The sequence below is a fragment of the Netta rufina genome (genome assembly GCF_964035555.1).
Source record: "Netta rufina genome assembly, chromosome: Z".
NCBI classification, from domain to species: domain Eukaryota; kingdom Metazoa; phylum Chordata; class Aves; order Anseriformes; family Anatidae; genus Netta; species Netta rufina.
The window spans coordinates 6,141,417-6,164,287 of NC_140126.1; the positions used below are offsets into that span (position 1 = coordinate 6,141,417).

The window sequence follows — 22,871 nt, forward strand, 5'->3', positions numbered from 1 at the left end:
CTGGAAAACATGAAACAAAAAACAGAGTGTCAGGAGTGAGGAAATTATTTTGGAGCAGGGACTGTCTTTTTGTGTCCCCACAGCTGTGGTCCATGTCCGAAGTTCCTATTCTTTGATGCACAAATACTAGTAACAAGGCAAGGAGCTTAGCAGGGAAACGTGGAGTTCCAGCTATTTGGGTGTCTTTAAATGGAAACTGTTGTCTTTGTGGAAGATACACTCCTTAAACGAAGGTAACCTCCAGCCTGCAGGCCCAGGGCAGCAATTAAGCTGCATTTTCCGAGTTCCTTGCATTCCCTCCTGCAGGAGTTCAGGGCATCCTCCTGTAACATCTGCATCCCACCCATGCCCTGCCTGGCTTTGCAAACATCTGGTGCCACTCCTGAGCAAAACAGCCGGCACCACCTCGGGAGGAGGAATCTGCCCGTCCCCACTCCAGCACACAAGGGCAGCCCCCCTGGGGAAGCACGTCTGGCTGCGAGCCCACCCATCCCAGCACCAGCACAAGCCGGATTCGGACCAGGAGCTTGAACCCAGCTGGGTCAGAGGAGCAGAGAGCGAGGCCGGCTGCTAGCACGGGTGCGATATCGCTGCCTATACCCAGAGAGCCCGGAGGGATGGATGAAGGGGAACCAGATGTGTCCCAGCAGATGAAGCAGAATGAGACCCCCAGCACCCCGTGGCAGATGCTCAAAGGCATTTGGGGAGGGGGTGATGGGACAGCACGGAGCTTCGCTGTCTTCTGGCCTTAAAATCTCCACGTTCTGCACAGCTACGAAATTCTCCTCCTTGGGATATTTTACGGCTGCTGTGCATAAGAAGCGCAGAGGCAGCGGTGAGCAAGCATTTAAGCAGGCAGCTGACAGGCTTAGCAGAGTTGTTTCAGGATGAACTCAGCCACCACGAGCTTCACCCGTCACCGAGCTTCTCCTTGTGCCTTCCTGGTGTTGTTTTCAATTAAAACAAGCGCGCTGCCTTAGTACATTTTGCCAAGCAATTCTGCTTGGGTGACTTTGAGTGGGAGGAGAGCCTCAGCCTGCCTGCTCTCCTTGCACAAGCATGTCTGCACCTTTTTTTGGGGTCTCCTCTCCATAGCTGCAAATGCATAGTGCAGGGGTGAGCCTGTGTCCCAGCACAGCCAGTGGCACCCAGCAGATGCCACCAGCATCACCCAAGCTGAGCTCTCATCTTTAAGGTTACACTGAGCTTTGCTCTGCTAGGTGGAGGAGCAGAAAAACCCATGTCTCGGGACAAAATCATTGCACTGGCTCACTGGTTCCGAAGGACAGAGGCATCCGAGGCCAGGCACAAATCCTGCTCTCATGCCCAGCCTGGAGCCAGGGTGAGTGCAGAGCCAAGGCTGCTCCCCGCTGGGACCACCCGCCGACCGGTCACAAAAAGACCCTTGGGAAGAAGTGACCTCCTTTGCTTTTGCTTCCTTCCTCCCCCACCAGAGTCCCCAGCAGAAAATCCCTTCCCCAGCTGCTCGGAAGATGACTCTAATTGAGTGGAAAATGACTGGTGCTTTCTTTTGATATCCCGAGCCGATGCCTTGCTGGCGGTCGCGTGGTGCCGGTTATTAGCAGCCAGCTGCGAGGGGCTGCTCTGCGTTTCCATTTCCAGTGATGGCTGGAAGAGGGTTTCCAGCCCTCTGGCCCCCATCTTTCATCTCGAGGACATTCGGGCTGCCTTCCTCCCTGGCTCGCTGCTGGCAATATTTTTCATAATTATGTTTTCTGCAAAGGTATCAATATTAATAAAGGTGAGCGTGGGGAGGGCAAGGCTGCGCAAAGCCCTGCAGGCATCAGGGCTCTGGCCCTAAGACAGGAGGAGGTGGGAGAGGGGCTGGAAGAGCAGGAGAGGAGCAGGGTTGGAGGCAGAAGAAGATGCCAGGCAGCGTGACTGGGGCAGTGTGGGAACATCAATGGTCCTCCAGGATGTATCCCCCCCTTCCACACAGCTGGCATGAGCATCCTGCAGCCAAGCAGGGACAATCACCACGAGGCCAGCATCCTGCCTTGGTGGCAACGCCTGCCTTCCTCCTAATGGGAGCCTGGGGCAAATTAGCAGCAGGAGATACACATCATTAAACATATAGCATCCTGGTAGCATTGATCATTCTGGGCTGGCGAGATGGCGAGAGCAGGCAGGGCTGCAGCCGCCCTGGGAGCATGGGCAGAGCTGAGCAAGGCAGAGCAGAAAGGTTTGCTGGGTGCTAAACCCAGCAAGGGGGAATTGTACCCCAAAGAGCTGGGAGGCTTTGTGAATGAGCCAAAGGGTTAATAACAGGGTTTCCTGCCTTACCCCATGCCAGCCTGATGGGATGGAGCGGTTTAGAAAAACGAGACAGTGCTCGGGACAGGAGGAAGGTGGCCATGCAGGTATGGGTGCCTTGCCACATCTGCCACCCTTGTCCCCTGTGTCACCTTGGGAAAGTTGCTCCCAGCTGTGGCTCTGGGGTGATTAAAGCACAGAGCATCACAGAGGGGCTGCGTGAGGACGAATGTGCCCGCCTCTGTGAGGAATTCAGTCCCTGAACACAGGTATACAGTTGCCTAGGCAGAAGGTCAGTTCAATTCATACTACTTAGGGAGGCAGAATTAAATTAGCGAGACTGACATTTGGCTAAGACATAGAGTTTAATATCGTTCTTCTCGGAGAAAATGCCAGGGGATATTTAACGGCCGCAGGGGATTCATTTCAGTGCGGGGTGGGAGGACGGGTGCCCGGTGGTCGAGGGGGCTCAGGCAGCACCTCCTTCCATAGATATTTGTGGTCCTGTGTGAGCCTGCAGAGCTTTAGGAAAAGCCTGGCCTGACAGCAAAACACAGAGATAACTGCTGGGCCCTTTCTCATCCTGAAAGTGAAGCGGGACGAGCTGTGAGCTGCGGCCTGGCCAAATCCCATGTCTCCTTCTCAGGAATGTTTGGAGATGCTCCGTCAGCTCTGTGGGATAATGTTACATCTGGTTTTGTGGCCGCTTAACCAGTGCTCAGCCTAATGCCCATCGTCCATTATTATTATTACTATTATTGCTTATATTGCATTACTGCCTGCGGGCCCGCACTGAAGACAGGGCTCTATTATGCTCACTGATGTACAGCCAGACAGCCCCTGCCTCGCAATTTGCTCTCTAAATGGACTGGGCAGACAAAGGCCGGGGGAAAGCAGAGTGCTCGTCCCTGTGTGGGGAGCAGGGACCTGGGATGCTGCGGAGGATGAAGGACTCCTTCAAGGTCAAGCTCTGGATGAGGTGCAAGAGGTGATGTGGGGCCCCACATCCTGGCATCCCCGCTGTGCTGGAGGGACGTGGCAGGAGCGGCTCCAGCGTTGTGCTCCTGGAGGGGCTGGCACTGCTGTGCCTCACACAAGCCTGGGCAGGAGTCCCACGGATGGGGGGGGGACACGTGGGGAGGCTGCCGCAGCCCTCGTGCTGGGGACTGCTGGTTTTCCCATCAACACGGCGCCGTTTGAAGGCTCGCTGCAGCCAGGAGCTCTGCTGTGCACGCTCAGAGCCAGGACAGCCTTCCCTCATGGCCAGGGACAGACACCAACCCATGTGAGGGGATCACATCCCTGCAAAATACAGGGCTGGCTCCCCCCTCAGCATCAGGGCACCGTCTTTTGCTCTTCTCCAACCTGCCATGGCACTGGCATGGCTGTGTTCGAGCATCCCTCTGCCAGGGCTCTGTGTTTTCACACCAAAAAGCAAAACTGAGTCCCCTGCCTTACACCAGGGCCCAGCTCAAGAGTTTTGACACCCCATCGCGGCCATCCCCACCCCAGTGCTTTCATGCCTTACCGGGGAGCCGCAGTTTGCAGTCATCTGCATTCATTCAGCCAAACAGACTTTTGTTTTGCAAACCCAGCCCGCCGAGCCAGCGCTGGATTTATATTTTTCCGTATGTGTTTGGACTCCAAGGCCCTGTCGATGGAAGCTGATGTCCAGCCCAAGCCCAGGGATTCAAAGCGAGCGGGGGAATTACACAGCCATCTGGAGTAGCTCAGCACTGCAGTCCCAGCAAATCATCCCTCCGCAGCAGCTCCTGCCTGCCTCGTGGGGTTCCCCCTTGCTGCACCTTCTTTGGGGTGACCGCACTGAGATGGGCTCCTCCTGGCCCTGGCATCCCTGCTCCATGCTTGGGAGTGGAGATCGGTGCTAGTGCCTTCACCAGCTTTTGCTCAAGGTGCTCAGAACGGGGCTACGTTGCTTAATCCAGGGATTTTCAGGCCAGGGGTGACAGTTTCTTCACGCATACTTCGTGTGGATTTGGGGGATGTTGAGAACATGCCTGGAGCACGAGGACTCATGTGCACCACTGCTCTCAGAGCACACAGACAGCCCCCTTCACCCCAGCTGCCCCAAGCCTACAGCAGAGCCTGCAGGACATCCCCATGCACAGCTCCTCAGGAGGGATGTGCTTTGCAGCCAGCCTGCCAGATCCCTTTACAACCCGTATTTTGGGCTTTTTAGGGCTTTGCTATTACAAAGTGGGAGCTTGAGCTGCTGGGAGCTGAGCAGACTTTTGGTGAGGAGCAGGGCTCACCCTGCAGCAGGCAATGCCGTGCATCACAGCGTTTGCTCCCAGCACTTTAAAGTAGCAGCAACAATGAAGCACATTGCATAGCTAGCAGTCATTTAATATTCTCTTGAAATCCATGCTAGGAAATGAGAAAATACCCCCCTGTTCCTAAAGCAGAGCAGGGGTGAGAGAGACCTGGGGTGGAAGGTGAGCATCAGTCCTTTGCCTGCTGTGCATACAATGTGCCAACACCTGGGATCCCTGGCCCTAAATCAGGGGCCAAACTCTGCCTTGTTACTGTGAGATGAGCAGGTGTGATGGTGGGTCAGACTCCCAGCAGCCAGGAGAAGCAAGGAAAAAACAGGGTTTGGGCTTGGTGGGCTCCTTGCTGTGACCCCAGTACCAGTGGGGACGAGGGCTGCAGTTTGCTTCAGCCACCACTGACATCTCCGTGGTAGTGGTGACTCTGCACCAGGACAGCCATGGCCCTGACCTGGCCTGTGGACACAAAAAGTGTTTTTCTGTGTCTCATCAGCCATCACCTGGGCTTTAACACCCAATCTTTTCTCTTCCAGTAAAGCCAGATCCTCCAGAGAGCGTGGTGGCCAAGCCCGTGCCCAATAACCCCCGGCGGCTGGAGGTGGCATGGCAAAACCCCTCGTCCTGGCCCGACCCCGAGTCCTTCCCACTCAAGTTCTTCCTGCGGTATCGGCCCCTCATCCTGGACCAGTGGCAGCACGTAAGTGATGCTGAGCAGGAGGCAGCGTGGTGGCAACGTGGGGATGTGCTGGCAACGAGTGGTCAGGGACTGAAACACGTCTATTTACTGCCCAGGCAGCACAGCCCCTTTTCTTCTCCCTTTCCCTCCTCCCTCCTCTCTCCCTCCTTCTTTCAAGTCACATTCTGCCTACAAATGTGCTCTGCAGGCTCTCCCCTCTCCTCATTTTAATCCGTGGCCTGTATCTATTTTCCATACATATGTTCTATATAAAACCTGCCAACGAGATGTAAAAGGCATTCAAAGTATAAATGTCACTGCATTTAAATGTGCCTCTGCCACATTTAGATTTTGAACTGAAGATAAAATACCGCTCGCCGTAACTCAGAGCACAGTTGGTAACGGAGCGGTTGCCGTGATGTTATCGTCCCTCTTACTTTTATTTCTTGTTTCTTTAAAAAAAAAAAATGTCAGTGAAATCCTTGGCAGCCCGGAGGACAGATTTCATTTGTTAGCTGCAGGAAGATAACGAACAGGCTTTTTTTTTTTTTCCTTTTTGCTTTTTTTTTTTTTTTTTCCGTGCGCTGCTTGCATGTTCCACTTGTGAAGGAAAGCAATCTGCCTCTGGATGAGAGGTGCTGCCGCGCTGGCATGTCTCATCCAACATCCCTTCTCTGCTGAGCTGGGCCAGAGGAAAGCCAATTAGGCAAGCGTAGCAGTTTTTTGCTTGATGAGCCATTTTGCCCCACCAAAAAAAAGACAAATAGGAGCCAACACCTGGTCCCCGGGGAGCTCACCTGCGCTGCGGAGCCAAGCGGGATTTTCTGCCAGGCAGCTCTTCTTAGGGAGAAAAATATCTCAAAAAGGGGACGAGAGGCTTTGTGCCATGTTTGTGTCTCTGTAATTCATCGTCATCCCAGCGGCTTTTTCTCTTTCTGTTGTTTTCCTTTGATAAGGCAGCGACACGGGTCTTGTTTCAGATTGAAGCGTTTTGCTGACAGCTTTGAAAACCAGACAGGGGCTGGGAGAGGTTTCTTCCACTTGTCTCTCCTTGCCTTTCTCTTCTCATGGAGAGGGAGAGAGCAGCCGCCAAGCGCTCCGCCAGGGTAAGGCAGTGATGGGGGAGTTTGGATATTCGCTTGCTGGGGACAGTATTTCCATTTGGGGGGTAGACGTTCAAATCGTGGAAAAATGGGGAGAACGCATGGGAAATATGAAATGCAATGTCAATTTGTTCATCTTGTGAAACTGCTGGGGAAATAAGCTGATGTTTTCCCCTGCCACAGCCTGGTCCTCGTGATGAGTGCCAGCAAGCCACCTCCTGCCTCGACACCTTCGGGCTGGCTGGTGCCTCCACCAGAAGGTGCTGGGAGCTGTGCCTCTGAGGGGACAGCGTGGCATCTCCCTCAGTGCTCTCAGGCACACAGCATTATTCGTGGGAGGTACTGGGGACACTGGTGGCAAGGCACCCTGGCTGCAAAAGGCAACTTCAGGGCAGTCAAAACTTGGTTTCTCCTTACTAAAGATGCCCTGAGCTGGGGAGGGAGAGCAGTCCTCTGGGTGGGTGCATGGAGAGCTGGAAGAGCTCCTCTCTCCGCATCCCATGAGGGCATGGTGGTTCTGGTGCCACTTGTAATCTGTGACCCCTTGTGAGTCACGTTTTCCCAGTCACTGGCTGGTGGAGAAGTGTGTTTGGGGAATAATTTCCTCGGTGAGTGAGTGCAAACATTCAACGAGCGAGCTACCAGCCTTGCTTTCTGACTCCCTACCCTCCCGGCTGCGTAATGAAAAATCTGATTTGTGGATGATTTGAGGAAAACTGCCACTATTCATCAGATGAATTATTTGCGAAGCCTAATTCAATCAGCTCCTGAACACCGGGGATGGCAGTGCTGCAGCAGCCGGAGCCCTGGGCCCCCTTGATCAAGCAGACACAGCCCTGCTTAGCCCACATGGGCACTCTGCAAATGCAGGGATTTGCCCCCAGAAGTGACCCCTGTGGTGCTGGCATGCTGTGAGCACAGCCAAGCCATGCTGAGCTCTGCTTTTCTAAATCTATTGCTCACTGGCACCTTGAGGGTACCTCCATACCCCAAAATCCAGCCCAGGAGAGGGAAGGGCATGGCTTGGTGGGACCAAGCCCGGCTCAGCCACCCCACGTGTCCTGAGGTGGTGGTCTCTCCTCCGTGAGACGGGTGCCTTGAGATAGGATGCAGCAGGATTCATATTTGCACAGCGCAGTTTTAATTCTCCTGGCGGGCTGGGTGCCACGTGGGGATGTCCTGCATCCCTGTGGGAGCACAGCTACAAGGGAGCACCAGGGACTGGCCAGAGCCACAGCCGTCCGTGCTCGCACGTGGCGTTTCTTGGCAGAAGCAGCAGCTCTCCTTCCTCCCCTCCATCTCCCATTATCTGTGCAGGGGCTGATTTATGCACAGCACCTCGGCAGACAGGACTGAATGAGCACTAATAGGATCAGATGGATGTCGAGCTGTCGAATACCGTAGGGCCTGATTCAATCAGCGTCTGCTTTCTCCCAGGCTCTTCCTTTCAGGATTTTAATAATGCCAGGCCTTGGCACCAGAAGATGAAACCGTCCGTGGCGGGAGCAGTGGATCTTATCGAGAGCACTGCTGGGCCAGCTAGCCATCAGCACGCACCCGCAGCCCCCCCGGGGACAGCCTGGTGATGCTTGGGCGTCCAACCCAGGATGTGCAGAGCAAGGGACACGGCGGGGACCCCTGTCCCCTCCCTGGTATGGCAGAGAGCTTGCAAAGGTGCATTTGCGCCTCAGCATCCCTTTCCCTGGCTCAGCAGCGCATTTCCGCTCAGACCACTTAGCAGCTCTCGTGTTGGAGTTTGCTCTGGGAGTTATTAGTGTGCGCTCTGGGATTTATTAGCGCGGAGAGATGATGAGCGTCCACGTGTGCAGGATGCTCCTCGCACCAGAACCATCATACCACCTCGCAGAAACACCACTGAACCTGGCCACCAGCTTTTCCTCTCTGTTCAGGGCACAAATGTGGCACAAGACCTGGTGTCAGATCAGGTGGACGCTGACTCCCCTCTGGCACCGAGCTCGCCCAGAAAGCTGAGCAACTTCCCTTTCTGGAATTGGGGCTGGCAGTTTCCTTCCTGCCAGAAGAGAGATGGGATATTTGTAGCCTAAACAGGTTTCTTTATTCTCTCTTTTTGGCAGAATCTCACGTTCTGTCTCCTAAATATAAAACATTAAATGTTTAGGGTATCCTTTATTTTTCTCCTGCTTTTAAGTTTGTAATTCAAGCCAGATTAGCATGGTTTCCTCTTCTGTTTTATAGCCCCATCCTGGCCCCAAGCGAGCTCTCCTAATGCTCTCAGATGTTCCTCTAATGGATTACCTAGGCTGGAACTGGATACCCTTTCCTAATGGATTGCTAATAGCCTGTTTCTGGTTTTACAGGCTCCTTCGGTTAACTCACAACAGCAGCCATCTCCGCGCGCACAGCCGAGCTCCCTGCAGGAGGGCAGGCGGCTCCCCGGCCGTGCGCGCGTCCCCGCAGGTGGCTGCGTGGCCAGGGATGTCCCAGGGGACTTTAGGGCAGTCCGGGATGGCTCGTGCACCAGATCTGCTCCTGCTGGGAGCTGGGTCAGGACCTCCTCATTCCCGTTTCTTACAGAGACAGCGTGCGCTGAGCACTGGTGGGCTCAGTGCATGGCCCGGGGACCTGGCGGTGCTCAGAGGTACTTCTTGAGCCGGCGGCCAGGCCAAGGGAGGATTTCCTCCGGTGAGTTGCCAGCAATTTGCAGATGCCGTCGAGAAGTCTAGTTGAACCCATTGGTCGTGCTGACAACATGAAATGTTAACGAACCGTGAGGCGGGCTGCGCCTCAGATCTTGAGATTTGTAGTAAAAGGTCATGAGATATTTAAAGCTAATAATGTGGTTGGGTTCTCTCCTTCCTCTTCTGTTTTGGAAGCATTAGAGCCACGTCCGTGAGCAGTTGCAAAGGCTGGAAACATCCTTCTTTAGAAGAGCAAGCAGAGGCCCTCACGCCATGCTGGGACATAAGGAGCTGGGGCCACGAGCAGGGGTCTGTTCAGGGACTGATGCAGGGTGACAGCCAGGGCAGGTTTAGGGACATCTCCCCAGGCAAAGCAACATTTTTGGTCAAACGTGTGAATCTCACAGACTGACATAACCCACTAGTATGTCCTAACGCAACCCGTGACGGGCAAGGGGAGGGAAGGCAATCAGAGTGACCTGCAGCCACGTCCCCACCGGGGTGGCAGCAATGCCACTTGGCACCGGGCACACTTCTTTGTGCCCGTTTGCATCTGCCATGCTGCTTTGCCTGTGCTTCCATTCCTCTCCAGGCAACCTTGGCAGGGAGGTCACCCTGACCCAGCGCCGTTACAGCTTCACGCCTGGTAGCTTTTACTGCAGCACTTCTCTCCCTTCCCCTCCTGGCTGCAAAGTCACTGATTAAAAAAAAAAAAAAAAAAAAAAAAAGGAAAAAAAAGAAAGGAGGAGGGGAATTAATATGAGGGAGTGAAACACTGAGGCTGGAATTGTTGCTTGCAGCTTGGTATGGGATAAGCAGGGCTAGAGGGGGCTCCAGGGAAGGATGAGGGTAGGAGGCACGTCTGCTGTATTCCCCCAGGCCACTGCATCAGCCCCAGCAGCAGGAGGAGGGTTTTGCGTGGTAAATGCATCTCGCACTGCCTGGAGAGCGGTGCCGAGTGCCCCAAGCATCCCAGACCCCATCCTCCTGTGGCGGCGAGCTCAGACAGTTGTCACTTGGCAGGAGGGGAAGGCGCATCCGGAGAAAGAGTCCCATTATTAACGAGATTACAGCTGCGCTTTCAAAGATGCTCTTTATTTTAAGCCAGAAGGGAGCCATTCAGCCTCATCTGGTGTGAGACAAGCCAGGCTGCGGAGGAGCCCTGCAATATCTCGTCCTCCCAGGCTGATGGCTGGGGCTGGGCGGCGCGCAGCAGTGTTACAGCAGCCTTTACAGTGGGGTGACAGCAGGGACGATGGCTCAGACCCCGCTGGGCTCCTCTGCTACCCGGCTGGCGGAGGGGAAGCAGAGGGGAAGGAGGGTCCTTCTCTTTTCCCCACCTTTCAGTTATTCCAGAGACCGGGGAGAAAGTTTTGTCTGGAGTTAGCCAAACCGATTCCTGCAGTGCTGCAGAAAAGGGAGGGAGGCATTTGGGGGCTCTTTTATGAGTAATTAATGTCAGACCTATTTGATCTCCAGACGTGGCTGTGGAAGGGGAAAAGCAAAACCTCTCTTTGCCACTGACTGCATCGTTTCACAGGCATCAGTGTCTGTTTGCTGTGACCCAGCTCGGGGAGGTTAACCCTGGTTTGGGGCAGGGCAAAGCCCACCAGGAGCAGGTCCCCCTGGGGCTCTGCAGAATGAAGGCACCTAAACCAGCAGCTGCCCATATAACGTGAGCAAATCCCACAAAGCTCATCGCAGCTTGATGGCAGCACCATCCTCCTCCTGGTCCTGGCTCCCCCATTATCCCGGATAACCTGGGGAGACCCCCGAGGAGGCACCGTGCTTGTCAGACCTAGGCTGTGCTCTGGATGGTCACTCATGGCTTTTCCTTCTGCATTCCCATGCTTGTGAGTCGTGGTGGAGGCTGGGTGAGCAGAGAAGCTTCAGTCCTGCAAGAGCCGGGGTGCTTCTTTTGTTTTGGGGAAGCCAGGCTCGCCCAGGATCAATGTAACACCTGGGGTAGGTGCGTGGTCTCTGCACTAGCATACACAGAGGGTTTGGTGCTCACTGTATCCACACTCTCTCCTCTCCAAAAATCTGTTTTTCCTTCTGACTTGAAGCCCACCCATCCCAGCTAAATCTAGGAAGTTCAGTGGTGCATCAGCACATGATAGAAGGAGACAGCCTCAGGTTGTCAGCCTTGCAGGCGTGCACAGAGGCTGCCTCTCCGTGTCTAAAAGGATGGGGTGAAGATGGCAGCAAAGCGAATTGTCCTTTGATGTGGAGCAGTGGATTTCTTCTTCCACGGAGGAAGGGAAATAGTTAGGCTTTCTATCCTTTCTGGGGACAGTTTGCACATCCCCTTAGCTTTGGGGCAGGTGGTGCTGCCGGGAGGGCACCCAGGGGATCATCCAGCAGGAGCTCAAAGTCTGTTTTGGGGTTTGCTCAGTCCCAGCCTCACAGGTCAGTGCTGGATTACACTGTGGGACGGAGGGGTGCCAGCATCCTTGTCACCTGTGGGTGACACAGGAGAGCAGGAGGTGTTAAGGAATGGAAAGCAGAGCTGCAAACACATTTTCATGTGGGATGCTCAGAGAGGCATCTGATCCCCCCCCATCACCCCCTCCACTGCTTCCCAACACACCCCAGAATGGGCTCAGGGGGTCTGTGGCCATGGCAAGGGATGGGATGCCAGCCCATGCTGTCCTAGGCAAGCTGTCGGCTTAATTACTGTGTTCAAGGGCTTTTTTTTTTTTTTTTTTTTCATTTCTTTCTCTCCCTCTCCCTCTCCCTCTCTCTCTTTTTTCCAATGCTAATAGCTCTGCATTGCACTGGCTACTGATCCCTCATTAATCTGGGCAGCGCTTCACAGCCAGCCAGAGTGACTTTTGGCAGGTGCACAAAGGCAGGCTGCAAAATGCAGACCCCCCATCCAAAAAAAATTACCATGCACAGCCTTCCTCCAACTTTTGTCTCTGTGTGGCAGGGACGCGGATTAAGGAATTTCTCCCTCTCCCTTTGATGCTGTGTGTCCATCCATCCCTCCACGACCTCCCCAGTCCTATCCCCCCCACCTCTCCCTGTCTGTGTCCAGTTGGACCCGCTCCCTGCGTGCTTTCCCATCTGCTGCAGCAGCGTTTCTGTGCTCAGCCACCCAGGGACTTCTCAGCCACCACAGCAAAGCTGTCCCCTCTTGGATGCATCCTCCAGCTGCCCAGCTCAGAAATGCCACTTGCAGATCACGAGCTACAGCTCCGGGCATCCTGTATACAGGAGAAATGGATACCATAATCTCTGCCTTCCCTTTTCATCTGTTGTCTAAAAAAATTAGGGCAGCATCATCCCAGATCCCACGAGCAAGATGCTCCAGCCTGGGTCCCAGGGAGCATCCTCCCGGGCAAGGCACAGCCTTGACCCCATCGTGCCACCAATGCTCATCTGCAAACACTCGGCTGCAGACTGGCTGCACCCTGGGGGCAGCAGGAATTGCTCCCGAGTGGAAGGGAGCTGTGAGGCTCTTCAGGATGGAGAAAATCCTACAGAGCAGCAACCATCAGGACCTCAGCAGGGTTGCTGTGACCCTGGTCAGAGAGCAGGCAGGACAGCTCAGAGGGTGCCAAAAGCCCTAAAAAACCCACAAGGCAGCTGGATAACCCCAGCACGTCCTCACAAGCACCCTACTTCCCAGCCTGGTGGGATGTTCTGCTCAGGATGAGCCTGACCCTGCTGGGCACCCTGATCCAGACTGGGTTTGGGGCAGAGGAGGGCTGGAGCTGGGTGGGTTTGGTGTGGGTCTCAGCAAAGACCCAGTGCAACTTGGAGGATGCTCAGCTGAGTCTTGCAGGAGGGATTGGCATCCTCCTCTTCATTTCCCCACCCTCCCAGACTTCCCAGAATTTCCCTTTTCACTTATCCTGTAAGTAAAATGGGCTAAAACCCTTTTCTTGCAGGACAGGATGTCTCTGCCCACTCTGGGAAGCGAGTATCTAATGCTGGGCATGGACAGTGCTGGGGACCATGAGCCACTAAAGAGGGCTGCTAGAAGCCTGACCCTGTTTCTGAGTTGAGAAGCAGCACGTGTGATCCCAGGGCTGGCTTTTTGCCTCTCCAGCATGCTGGAAATGGGAAAACCCAGCACGGAGCCACACCGGGGTCTGGGGACTTGCCTGCCCCTGCCCTATGCAAAGCACCCTCCGTACAGGCATCTCTCCGTGCAGGTGGCTGCAGTCACGCCCTGCCCCTTAGGTCCTTTGGGGCTGCCTCCTGCCCACCCCTGGGGTCAGTGTCACCCTGGGGTGGCCCTCGGCAGCCCGCAGCCGTGGCCCCTTTCATCTCGCCGGCATCCCAAATGAGTGGTGACACCCGGCGCTGCCGTGGCACGGCTCCAACCGCTCTTCCCGACATCAAGCAGCGGGGTGACGGGGGGACAGGGGACAGGGGACAGGCACCATGGCACGCTCTGACCTCTGATCCCAGCCTAGGAGTAGCAACAGCTGTGCTGGAGCGGTTTTAGGGCTGCGTGCCTCGGGATCATGATCGGAGCGTTAAAGGCACCCGCGGTGGCTCAGCCCCCAGAGCGTGGCTGAATGATGCCAAACACCAAAGCCTGCAGGAGGAACCCAAAACCTGCAAGCTCCCTGCCTGGCACCCCAAATAGCTGCCAGCACCCCCTCTTTGCACTGCACCAGCACCAAGCCTCGGGTTCAAGGAGAGGCAGGGCTCAGCGTCCCCCATATACAGCCCCAAAAACGCATCGGTGGGACAGATGCATGCCTTTCGCCCTGCTCCCCCGTGGGTTTGGTAGCAGCTTCGCGCCTCGCGGGCGGCGGGAGGCCCTTTGCTCCGTGCCGGCAGATGTGCTGCAGATGTGGGGCTCCGAGCCGGCCGGGCCGTGCGAGCAGCTGGGAGCGCAGAGCCGGGCGTGCGGAGGGATGGATGCGGTGCTCGAGGAGGGAACGGGGGCAGAAAGGCTTTTGCCTACAGAGAGACACGGACAAAGGGGTCCCCCCCTCGCTGGTGGGGATCCCCAAAGTGGCTGTGAAAGCTGGCGGGTGAGGTTTGTAAGTCAGAAGGGTTAAATCTGTGCTGGGGTGTTGGACGTGCTGTGCAGGTGAGGTGGGAGCAGCTCCTGCTCCTGCACTCCAGTTGCAAGCCCTGGCTGGGTGCTGGGGCTCACCGGGCACAAAAATTGCTGCGGCACCTGCCCTGCTCCACATCCCCGTCCCCAGAGCTGGCCAAAAACACTGGGACCTCGACACCACGCTTGGGCTAGAAGCCATCAGCAGGTTGTGAGGCCAAGCACCGTGCCCTCCCTCCCCCCCAGCAGATGGGCTGCATCAGAGCCCTCATCCTCATCCCCAGACATGTTTATTGCCAACACGTGTCTGCAGAGGAGGAGGTTTGCATCAGCCGGGTGTGGGGGGAGGAAAGGGCTGTGCAGAGGGGCGCCCATGGCCACTCAGGGGTTGGGTGCCCCCCATGCCCCACACAAGGGCAGGGCAAATGGGAAACGAAGCCAGCAGGGTATTAAGCTTTAATCTCAAAGAAGGGTTCGTGGTGGTGCGCAGCACAGCCTCTGCAATGTGATCCTCCAGTGGTCCCTTTGGTGACCCCATAAGCCCCGAGCAGCCCGGCTCCATCCCTAGCAGGTCGTGTGGGTGCGGAGCTTTCCTCCTCTGTCCCTCCTGCGTGGGTCCCAGCGTCCCAACATGTCCGAGCGGAGCCTGCCTGCGCATTTACTAGTTTCTGGTGACCTCTAGAGGAAGCAGCTCCACTCTGTCTCTGCAAATCCGGGAGCAGGATGGAGCCTCGCTGCACCCTTGGCTTAGCTGCAGCTGGAGCATCTCCCCCCGCACCCCTGTGCTGGGCTCAGTGCTCATGCCTCTGGCCAAAATCTCCCCAGAAAAGCCTTCAGGATGGCTCAGAGGATGTCAGGGGTAAGGGTGCAAGGGCTGACTCCCTGCCTCTTGCTTTTTGTGCACAGCCAGCTTCAAGCCCAGCCCTTAACACCCTTCTTCTGCGTTTTTGCTGGAAGAGCCTGATATCCTCTCCTTACGATGGCACCAAAGTGCCGTGAGGTCTCTTTATAACCCCATAGGACTAAACCCATTGATCACCTTACCGCTGCCCGCAGGTCGAGCTGTCGGACGGGACGTCTCACACCATCACGGATGCCTACGCAGGCAAGGAGTACATCATCCAGGTGGCCGCCAAAGACAACGACATCGGCACGTGGAGCGACTGGAGCGTGGCTGTCCATGCCACCCCCTGGACGGAGGAGCCCAAGCACCTCACCACGGAGGCCCAGATCACAGGTAAAACCCCCATATGGCACAAAATCCCAGGGGTCCTGGCCATGGAGACCCCCCAGCCCTGGGGAGCCCATGCCTTCAGCCCCTCTGTGGCCCCGGCAGCAGGTCAGGCAGTGTCCCACAAAGTGCTGACTCAGCTCTCCTGCCTCTGGCATCCTCCTCACCGGGATGCTCCAAGCGCCACGGCGAAGCTTGGGATTTATTATTATTCTCTGGAGCGCTGCCCCCCCCACCCCCCCTTCTCCAGTCCTACCTCTCCCCTCCACACCTCCGACCCCGCACAATGGCTCGGAGCGATGCCAATTAGAAATAAAAGCCACGAAGTTAACAAGCCTCTGTTTCTAGGAAAGGGCTGGGACCGTGTCCAAATGCATGTTATCAGCCCTCGGCTTCCCAGAAGGATGGGAGCAGGCCCTGCGCCGGTTCCCCCCACTGGCACCAGCTGCAGGCTGGCTGGGAAGCACTGGGGGCAGGCAGGGAAGCGCCAGGAGCCGGGGACACATGCGTGTGTGTGTGCGTGTGTGAGCACACACAGGGTGTTTTCCCAGCCAGGAGTGCGTGCACAGCTGGCCAGATGTGCACACAGGGAGGGGGTGTGTGTGCAAAATGCAAATACCACCCCTGATGGCACCAGGAGCACGGGGTGGGGGTCCCTGGTCCAAGTATAGGGCTGGGTCCCAGCAAGGTTTGGATGAGATTAACAGCAGGTGGCTGCGGGGCATGAGGCAGCTTGGAAGGGAACACACAAGTTTGGGGACCCAGGGGTGTGCCACACTGCTGGCTGGCATCCCAGCGGGGCTCGGGATAATGCTAGCAGGGTGGCTGCAGGTCCTATGTAGGACCAGGGAAGGGCCAGCATGGGCATGGTGCACCGGGGGCACTCTGGGACCCTCTGGGTCCTGTGTGAGAGCAGTGAAAGTCCCGTGGACCATGCCATCCCCTGACTCATCATCCCAGCCACCCAGCTCAGCAAGGGGCAATTTGGGGACATCCCCATGGGATGCATCCTGGGGTGCCCTGCCTCCCCTCACCATCTGCTCTCCTTCCCCACAGAGACGACGAGCACCAGCACCTCCTCTTTCGTGCCACCCCCCACCACTAAAATCTGCGACAAGGGGGCCGTGGTGGGCAGCGGGGCCGTGGCAGTGTGTTGGACAGCTGGACTGGTCTTGGCTGCTTATGGTGTCCTCTTTATTTAGTGAGTATGGCCCAAATCGGAGGGGTGAGAGATGGGGTGGGGTGCTGGGGGGGGTCATGGAGGGTTGAGGGGCTCTGACATGGTTGGGAAGGGGGCACTAAGCAGGCTGTGGGTGAGGAGCATTGGGTATGAGGCATTTGGGGTGTGTTTGCAGTTATTGGTCAACGCACTGAATTTGGCTGCTTTTCCACATCAGGCATTCTGATGGGAATTTCTCAAAATGTCTTTTCAAACTCTTTTCCCAAACCCTGCAAAGGGGTCGGGCTTAGACCCCTCGTGCTCAGCAGCGATGGGGCATAAATGATGTGCCACCACTGCCCTGGGGGTGTGTGCGTGCCACCCACGAAGTGCCACAGCCTGTCACTTGCCCACGGAGGAGCACCCATGGGTGCAGGGTTTTTTGCTCCCCTCTGGCATGACATTGGAGGTGGCAGTGGGAGAGGCGGTGGCACACAGCCAGGGGTGCAAAGACAGAGTCTGGCCCTGGGAGGAGGATATGGGGATTTTGGATGCACAGGTGAATTTCCTCTTGGGAAAAGGTCAGAGTCCTCTCAGCGTGTCCCCAGAGCCACCAGTGTCGGTGGCCGGGCACAGCCGAGCCTGGAGCAAGACCGGTGACCCCTCTCCTCCCCGTCACAGATCCCCGTCCGTCACAGCCCAGCGGAGACAACCTCCCACCGCCACCGCCACCGCCACCACCGCCCTCCCCTCCGCCTCCCTCCCGGTTTGAGTCTCTTATCTCTTCGATTTTGCACACGTTGAGGACGTATCACGCTTCTCGCCATCGCTGCGGAGGAGGACAGAGCCGCCGCCGCCGCCGCCGCTGCCGCCGCCCCCGGGGACCTGCCCCGAAAACCTCGCCGAGCCCAGAGCGAGGACACGCACTCGTCCCCCTGCCACCCGCCCTGTCCCTGCTCCCAGCAAGGCGCAGCGAGCCCGGGCACCGTGCCGCAGCCCCGGGACCCCGCGGGCCAGCCCCGCCATCGCTCATACAGCTAACCCGCCACGCCAAAGACGTGCCACCGCCACGCCACCGCGCCGCCGGGACGCGGGTGACAACGTGACAGCGTGCTCGGAAGAGGGGACGGGACATTTCTGGGGGATGCTCCCAGCCCACGGCCATGGGGGGAGCCCCAAGGACCGGACTCGTCACCGCGAGCTCTTGACCGCACGGGAAAGCCAGAGGAGTGCAGGGTGGGGACTCGGTCCCCTCCCAGGGGATAGTGGAAGGATGAACTGGTGGCTTTCACAAGTGCGGTGAGGAGTAGGGAGCTGGCTCGTTCTTAATGGGAAAAAAAAAAATTGGGTTTGAAATGGGGATAAAAATGATAAAAGCCCAAGCTCCCTCTGGAAGAGCAACCCAGCGCCTGCCCCTCCAGACAGCCCCTAGCAGCACCCAGAGGAGCCTTCATCACCCCCGTCCCCACACCCCCACGCTCTTTTAACCACGTTGGATACAGGGAATCGCCTCCATTGATGTCTTTGTCTTAATTCTTTGAGAAAATAAGAATAGCTCTGCTGTCCCCACTAGAGCTGGTGCCCTGCAGACCTGTCCCCCGCTGTCCCCGGCTGTCCCCGGTCCTGCTCTGCTCTCCTCCCCGCCCCACCCCAGGCCCTGTTTTGTAAAGACAGCTCCTCTTGTCCCTGCCCGCACCCAAGCGCAGTATTTAATACCGTACGTCCTAGTATTCCAACTGTTGACATGCTGTATTTGAATTTTTTATAGATGTATATATATAAAAAAAAAAAGAAAAAGAAACAAAAAAGAGAAGAAGGAAAAAAAAAAAAAAGCCCACAGAGACACACGCACACACACATGCACCAGGAGAGACGGTCTTCATTAAATGATCATTTCATGACCACTGGCAGCCCTGGGCGTTATTTCCCTTCTGGCTGGGTGGGTTTGGCTCCCCGCACCCAGGCACGGTCCTGGCTATGATGGGGAGGATGTGGGGACAGTAGGGAGAGGGACAGAGACAGCACCACCTCCCTGGGAGGAACCCAAAACCTGGCCTCCAGGACATCCCGAGAAGGTGTAAGGATGCTTGGGGGGGTACCCACCCCTGGAAACTCCTGGTGATGAAAAGAGGATGGCTGTCACCACCTCGTGTGGCACCCACACTGTGCCAGGGAGGTGGCCGCGTGCCACCGGTCCCCATTTCTGGGTTTTGGGGGATCCCCCATGTCCCTGAGCTCTGGCCGTACCCTGTCACCTTTTGGGGAGGCAGGAGGATGGAGGGCTGGAGGCATCTCCAGAGGCAGGAGACGACACAGTCCCAATTAATGCACTTTCCTTGTCTGATTAATAATTTGACATCAGAAAAACGGCAGTGGCCCAGATGCTCTGAATTAAAAATCTATCAAGGGCAGGGCTGACGAGGACAGGGTATGGGGACAGCCTGCACTGGTGGCTTGGGATCAGGAGTGGAGCGGGGTGCAATGGGTCTGCACCCAAATTTCCCCAAGCACTGCAGCCCTGGGGACAAGGGCTGTGCCTCAGTTTCCTTCTGCTTTGGTGCCCGGTGGGCACACGTATCTGTGAGTATATGGAGCAGCATTTTCTGGGGGGAGCGGTGTCTTTTGGGGGGCTGCAAAGGAAGGGAGGGAACCACAAGACACAGTTGAGACCAAAGCAGGGACCAGCTCGCACCACCTGCAGCATGGCCAAATTTTAATGCCCTGTGTCCCAACAGCACCTCTCCATCTGGGCCACCAGCCACACGGGAGTGCAAAGCTGAGGGTTTTGGGCACTGAGCCTATGGTGGAGATGCCCAGGGGCTCAGGACCTTTGTGCACAGCTGGTCCCAGCTCAGAGCACACCACAGGTCCCTTTACCTTCCTATTTCTCCAGATCTGCAGGGAGGGATGGGGAGCGATGTGTGCTACCCTCACCTGGCCTTGCCTTTGTGTTCTGGGGTACCTGACCCCAGATCTCACACCTCCCAAGAGGGAAGGATGGATGGATGGGTGGATGGATGGATGGATGGATGGATGGATGGATGGATGGATGGATGGATGGATGGATGGATGGATGAGCAGATGGACAGTCAGAGTGAATTGAAATAACCACATCCCTGGATCTGCAAAGCCTGAAGGCAGCACAAAGCCAGCTGCCAGCACCCACCAGGTGCTCACTGTGGGTTTTGCTGTGCTGGGGCTTTATCAGAGGAGAGCTCAGCACCACGCAGCCCTGCCTCCGGCTCAGACAGCGCTGCCTTGGTTCACTGGTTAATGTCCCATTACCAGACAACATGCCTCCGTCATTTATTAATGTTTCATTAGTGTTAAAAACATCTGGTAATTAATTATGCACTAATTATGGATTCACAGCGTTAAAAGCCAGGCTAATCTACCATAGCAGATGGCTCTCGGGGCAGGGGGAAGGGACATCTCTTAGCAGGGAAGAAAATGTCATGCCCAGCCCCTGCCTGGGGGAAGCATCCCAGACAGACAGATTGCCTTCAAACCCACCAGGCTCTCCCAGCCCTTCCTAGGGCTGGCTGCTGGCATTAAACAGAGGAAACCTCACCCCCTCAAGATGTTTTAGGGGCCAGGGGACCAGTGCTCCTGCTGCCCAGGGTAACTGAATGAGGAGCTGGTGGGGAGCGGCAGCTTTTGAACCTGGCTCTGGGCACCCTCTGCCACCTGGGGTCCCACTGCCGGCTGCAGGATCTTTTTGTCAGCCCCTCCGGATCCAGCAGCAGTCCATAAAGCAAGGGGTGTCGTGACAGCCCGCTCGTGAGGTGCCCCGGCGATATTGCCTACAGATGTGCGGAGATGTTTCTAACTCGGGGAGGTCCCAGGGGAGCGTCCCTGCCAAGCAGAAAATCCATCCACTTAGCAGCATAAATCCATACAGGAAGAAAGAGGGAATTACAGCGCTCGGAGAGACCTGTGCATCGTATAACATGAAATCCAATACATCAGCCAGGCGGAACGGGTCCCTGCGTCTTCCCAGCACATACGTGGCAGTAAATCCCACCTCAGGAAGTGTTTTTGGCCATGGCTGAGGGGAGAGCAGCCTCGTGCTGCACTTCCCAGGAAAATAGTCTCGGGAAGAGGTGGCTGGGAAGCAGGATCCTTGCTATGTGGCCCCATAGGAAGCAGGAAGTCGCCTCACTTCTAGGAATGGCTGAGCAGCCGAATTCGGGCTTCCATGGGGTACCACGCTTTGGTGGGCGGAGGAGGAGCAGCAGACACAGTGCTGTGTGTTTTGGCCCTGGCACAGCACCAGTCTCGGATGAGAGCGGCGAGGCAGGGGGATGTGAAAGCAGAAGGCACACCAAGATAGCTCCACAGCGTGCGTGCCTCCTGCTGAGCCAGGTAGCAGCGCCAGGTGGGAGCTGCTGAGCCAGCTGGCACAGGAGAGCTGCTGCTCCTCTGTGCGGGCACAGCTTTGGTCCCCGAGGAGCAAGCATCCTCCCCCCTCACAGCACCAGGGAGAGGGGGGAGGAGGTGAGAGCAGCAGGAGCTGGTGGAAAGGTGGTGCCCAGGGTCAGGGGGTGAAGGGCAGCATCTGTGAGGGGCGAGGATGCAAAAGGAGTCGACTTGGAGGAGCCCGGAGTCCCTATCCTGCAGTGGTGCCAAGTCCAGCAAAATGCAAGATCCCTCCCCAAACCATAGGATGTTGGTTCTGGAACTGCCTATTCCGACAGAGAGGTAGCACTGGATGCCCTTGGAGGGCTGTAGCCTTCCTCCCTGGGCTTTTTTTCCCCAGTGGCAGGAGGGCTGGGTTGGGAAGGAGGGTTCTGGTGTCAGGAAAGGCTCCTGGTCACCTCCGGTGGTACAGAAATGAGCCATGTATCTCTGAGTGATTCAGCCACTGCCTCCAGAATAGCAGACAGAGCTGCAGGTAGGGTTCCTGGGGGTAACAAGAGCCCTGGGCACCCTCACAATGACATAGGGCGAAGACCTGTAGCAGGAAGGGGTGACAGTCACAGCACACTGCCAAGGACAGCCTTGGACCACCTCGGTCCTCCGTGGCTCCAGATCAGGACTTCAGGACCTGATTCTTCTCCAGAGGAGGCTGTCTGTTGTTTAAAGAGCCCCAGAGGACTCTCCTCTTCCTCATCTCCATCCTGGGCACACCAGCCTGGCACTGTATGGCCCTGTCAATCACTGGGGACAGCTTCACACCCCAAAACCTCCCCACACACAGCACAGCCCACACAACTCAACTGCAGCACACAGACCAGACCATACCAGCGTCCCCTAATAAGCAATTGACTCTCTTTTTTTCCCTCCTTTTCAAGAAAAAGCCGAGCATTAATTTGGCTTCTGCCACTCTGTTTATCTAATAGCATCTCTGATTGATTGTCTTATTTATAACCCAGATCCGGTGTCTGGGCTGCTCACAGAGACGGGGTGATTGATGGAAAGAAGACAGCCAGGAGGGGACTTAATGGAGCTGTGTGGCAGAGCAGTGGAGCAGTGGCTTAGGCACAAAATGCAAGTGCCTCCCAAAAGTCTGGGCTCCTTTTCTTCTGTGCACAGCTCCTGGGGAAGATGCTAAGTGCTGGGAGAGAGCAGCGTGTTTTCTGTGCTCTGCCAGCAGCGACCAGGGAAGGTGCTCAGCACCTGGAGGAGGACAGGACAAAGGGACATAGCCAGCATTGACTTGTGCTGCTTCCCAAGAAGGTGTCAAGTAGTTTCTGTGAAGTTTTCCCCTATCCAGGATGGAAGGGATGGTTCAAAGGCATGAGAGCAGCCTCTCCCTGCCCAGCCACCAGCCTGTTGTCAGAGCACCACTCCTGTATGCGTGAAATCGTTTCCTTGCAGAATCCAACAGTGCAGAGAGCAGAAGTTGCCACAGGTGACAAAGTGCCACCAGGTTTGGGTCTGCCACTGCTGCAGGCCAGCAGCATCCTCCAGAAGTTCAGCTTTGCCCAAGCCCAGAGGAAAATCATTCCCACACCCCCAGGGCTGAGGTTTCCCCTGCTTCAAACCCAGTGACCACAAACCCCCGCAGAGCCACCGACCCACAACTGACATCCCACAGAGACAGTGCCCGAAAGCACCAGCAGGCAAGGAAGGAGCTGCAGTCCCAAGAGGTGACATGCCATTTTTCAGGGTGACACTGGGGACGTGTCCTAGCCTGAATGCATCCCAGACCTCCATCCCACAGCCCAGGGCAGCTGTCCCCACTCTGCAGGGCCAGGTGGTGGCCAGGGCATGGCTGACATTTCCAGGTCTCCACAGAGACATTCAGCTTTGATCTGAGCCAGACCAAAACCCTCATCTTGTCCACAAAGATTAGTTTTGGGGGAAAAAACAACATATTGGTTCAGTCAAAGTATTTCATGGCTGTTTAACGGTCTTTATTTTATGTCTGATTGTAACAGATAATCTAATACAAACCTAGAGCAAAGCCAAACATGAAGTTCTTTCATGAAGAAGGATCCCATAAGCCGGT

At 56.2% G+C, this 22,871-nt stretch overlaps 1 protein-coding gene across 4 annotated transcripts in view; it reads left to right on the plus strand.

The window, feature by feature from the left end:
• Positions 1 to 18,308, plus strand: part of CNTFR (ciliary neurotrophic factor receptor) — a gene marked incomplete at its 3' end in the record, with an annotated part of 174,833 nt that extends 156,525 nt beyond the window's left edge. For 2 of the 4 annotated variants that reach the window (XM_084304801.1, XM_084304800.1), the window contains 4 exons: positions 5,099 to 5,262; positions 15,084 to 15,264; positions 16,315 to 16,459; positions 17,099 to 18,308. In XM_084304801.1, the coding sequence (XP_084160927.1) occupies positions 5,099 to 5,262; positions 15,084 to 15,264; positions 16,315 to 16,459; position 17,099 (491 nt within the window). Of the gene's footprint in view, positions 1 to 5,098; positions 5,263 to 15,083; positions 15,265 to 16,314; positions 16,461 to 17,098 lie in introns of those variants that run through there. The other 2 variants (XM_084304802.1, XM_084304799.1) reach the window with 1 other exon arrangement.
• Between the last annotated feature and the right edge of the window lie 4,563 nt (positions 18,309 to 22,871).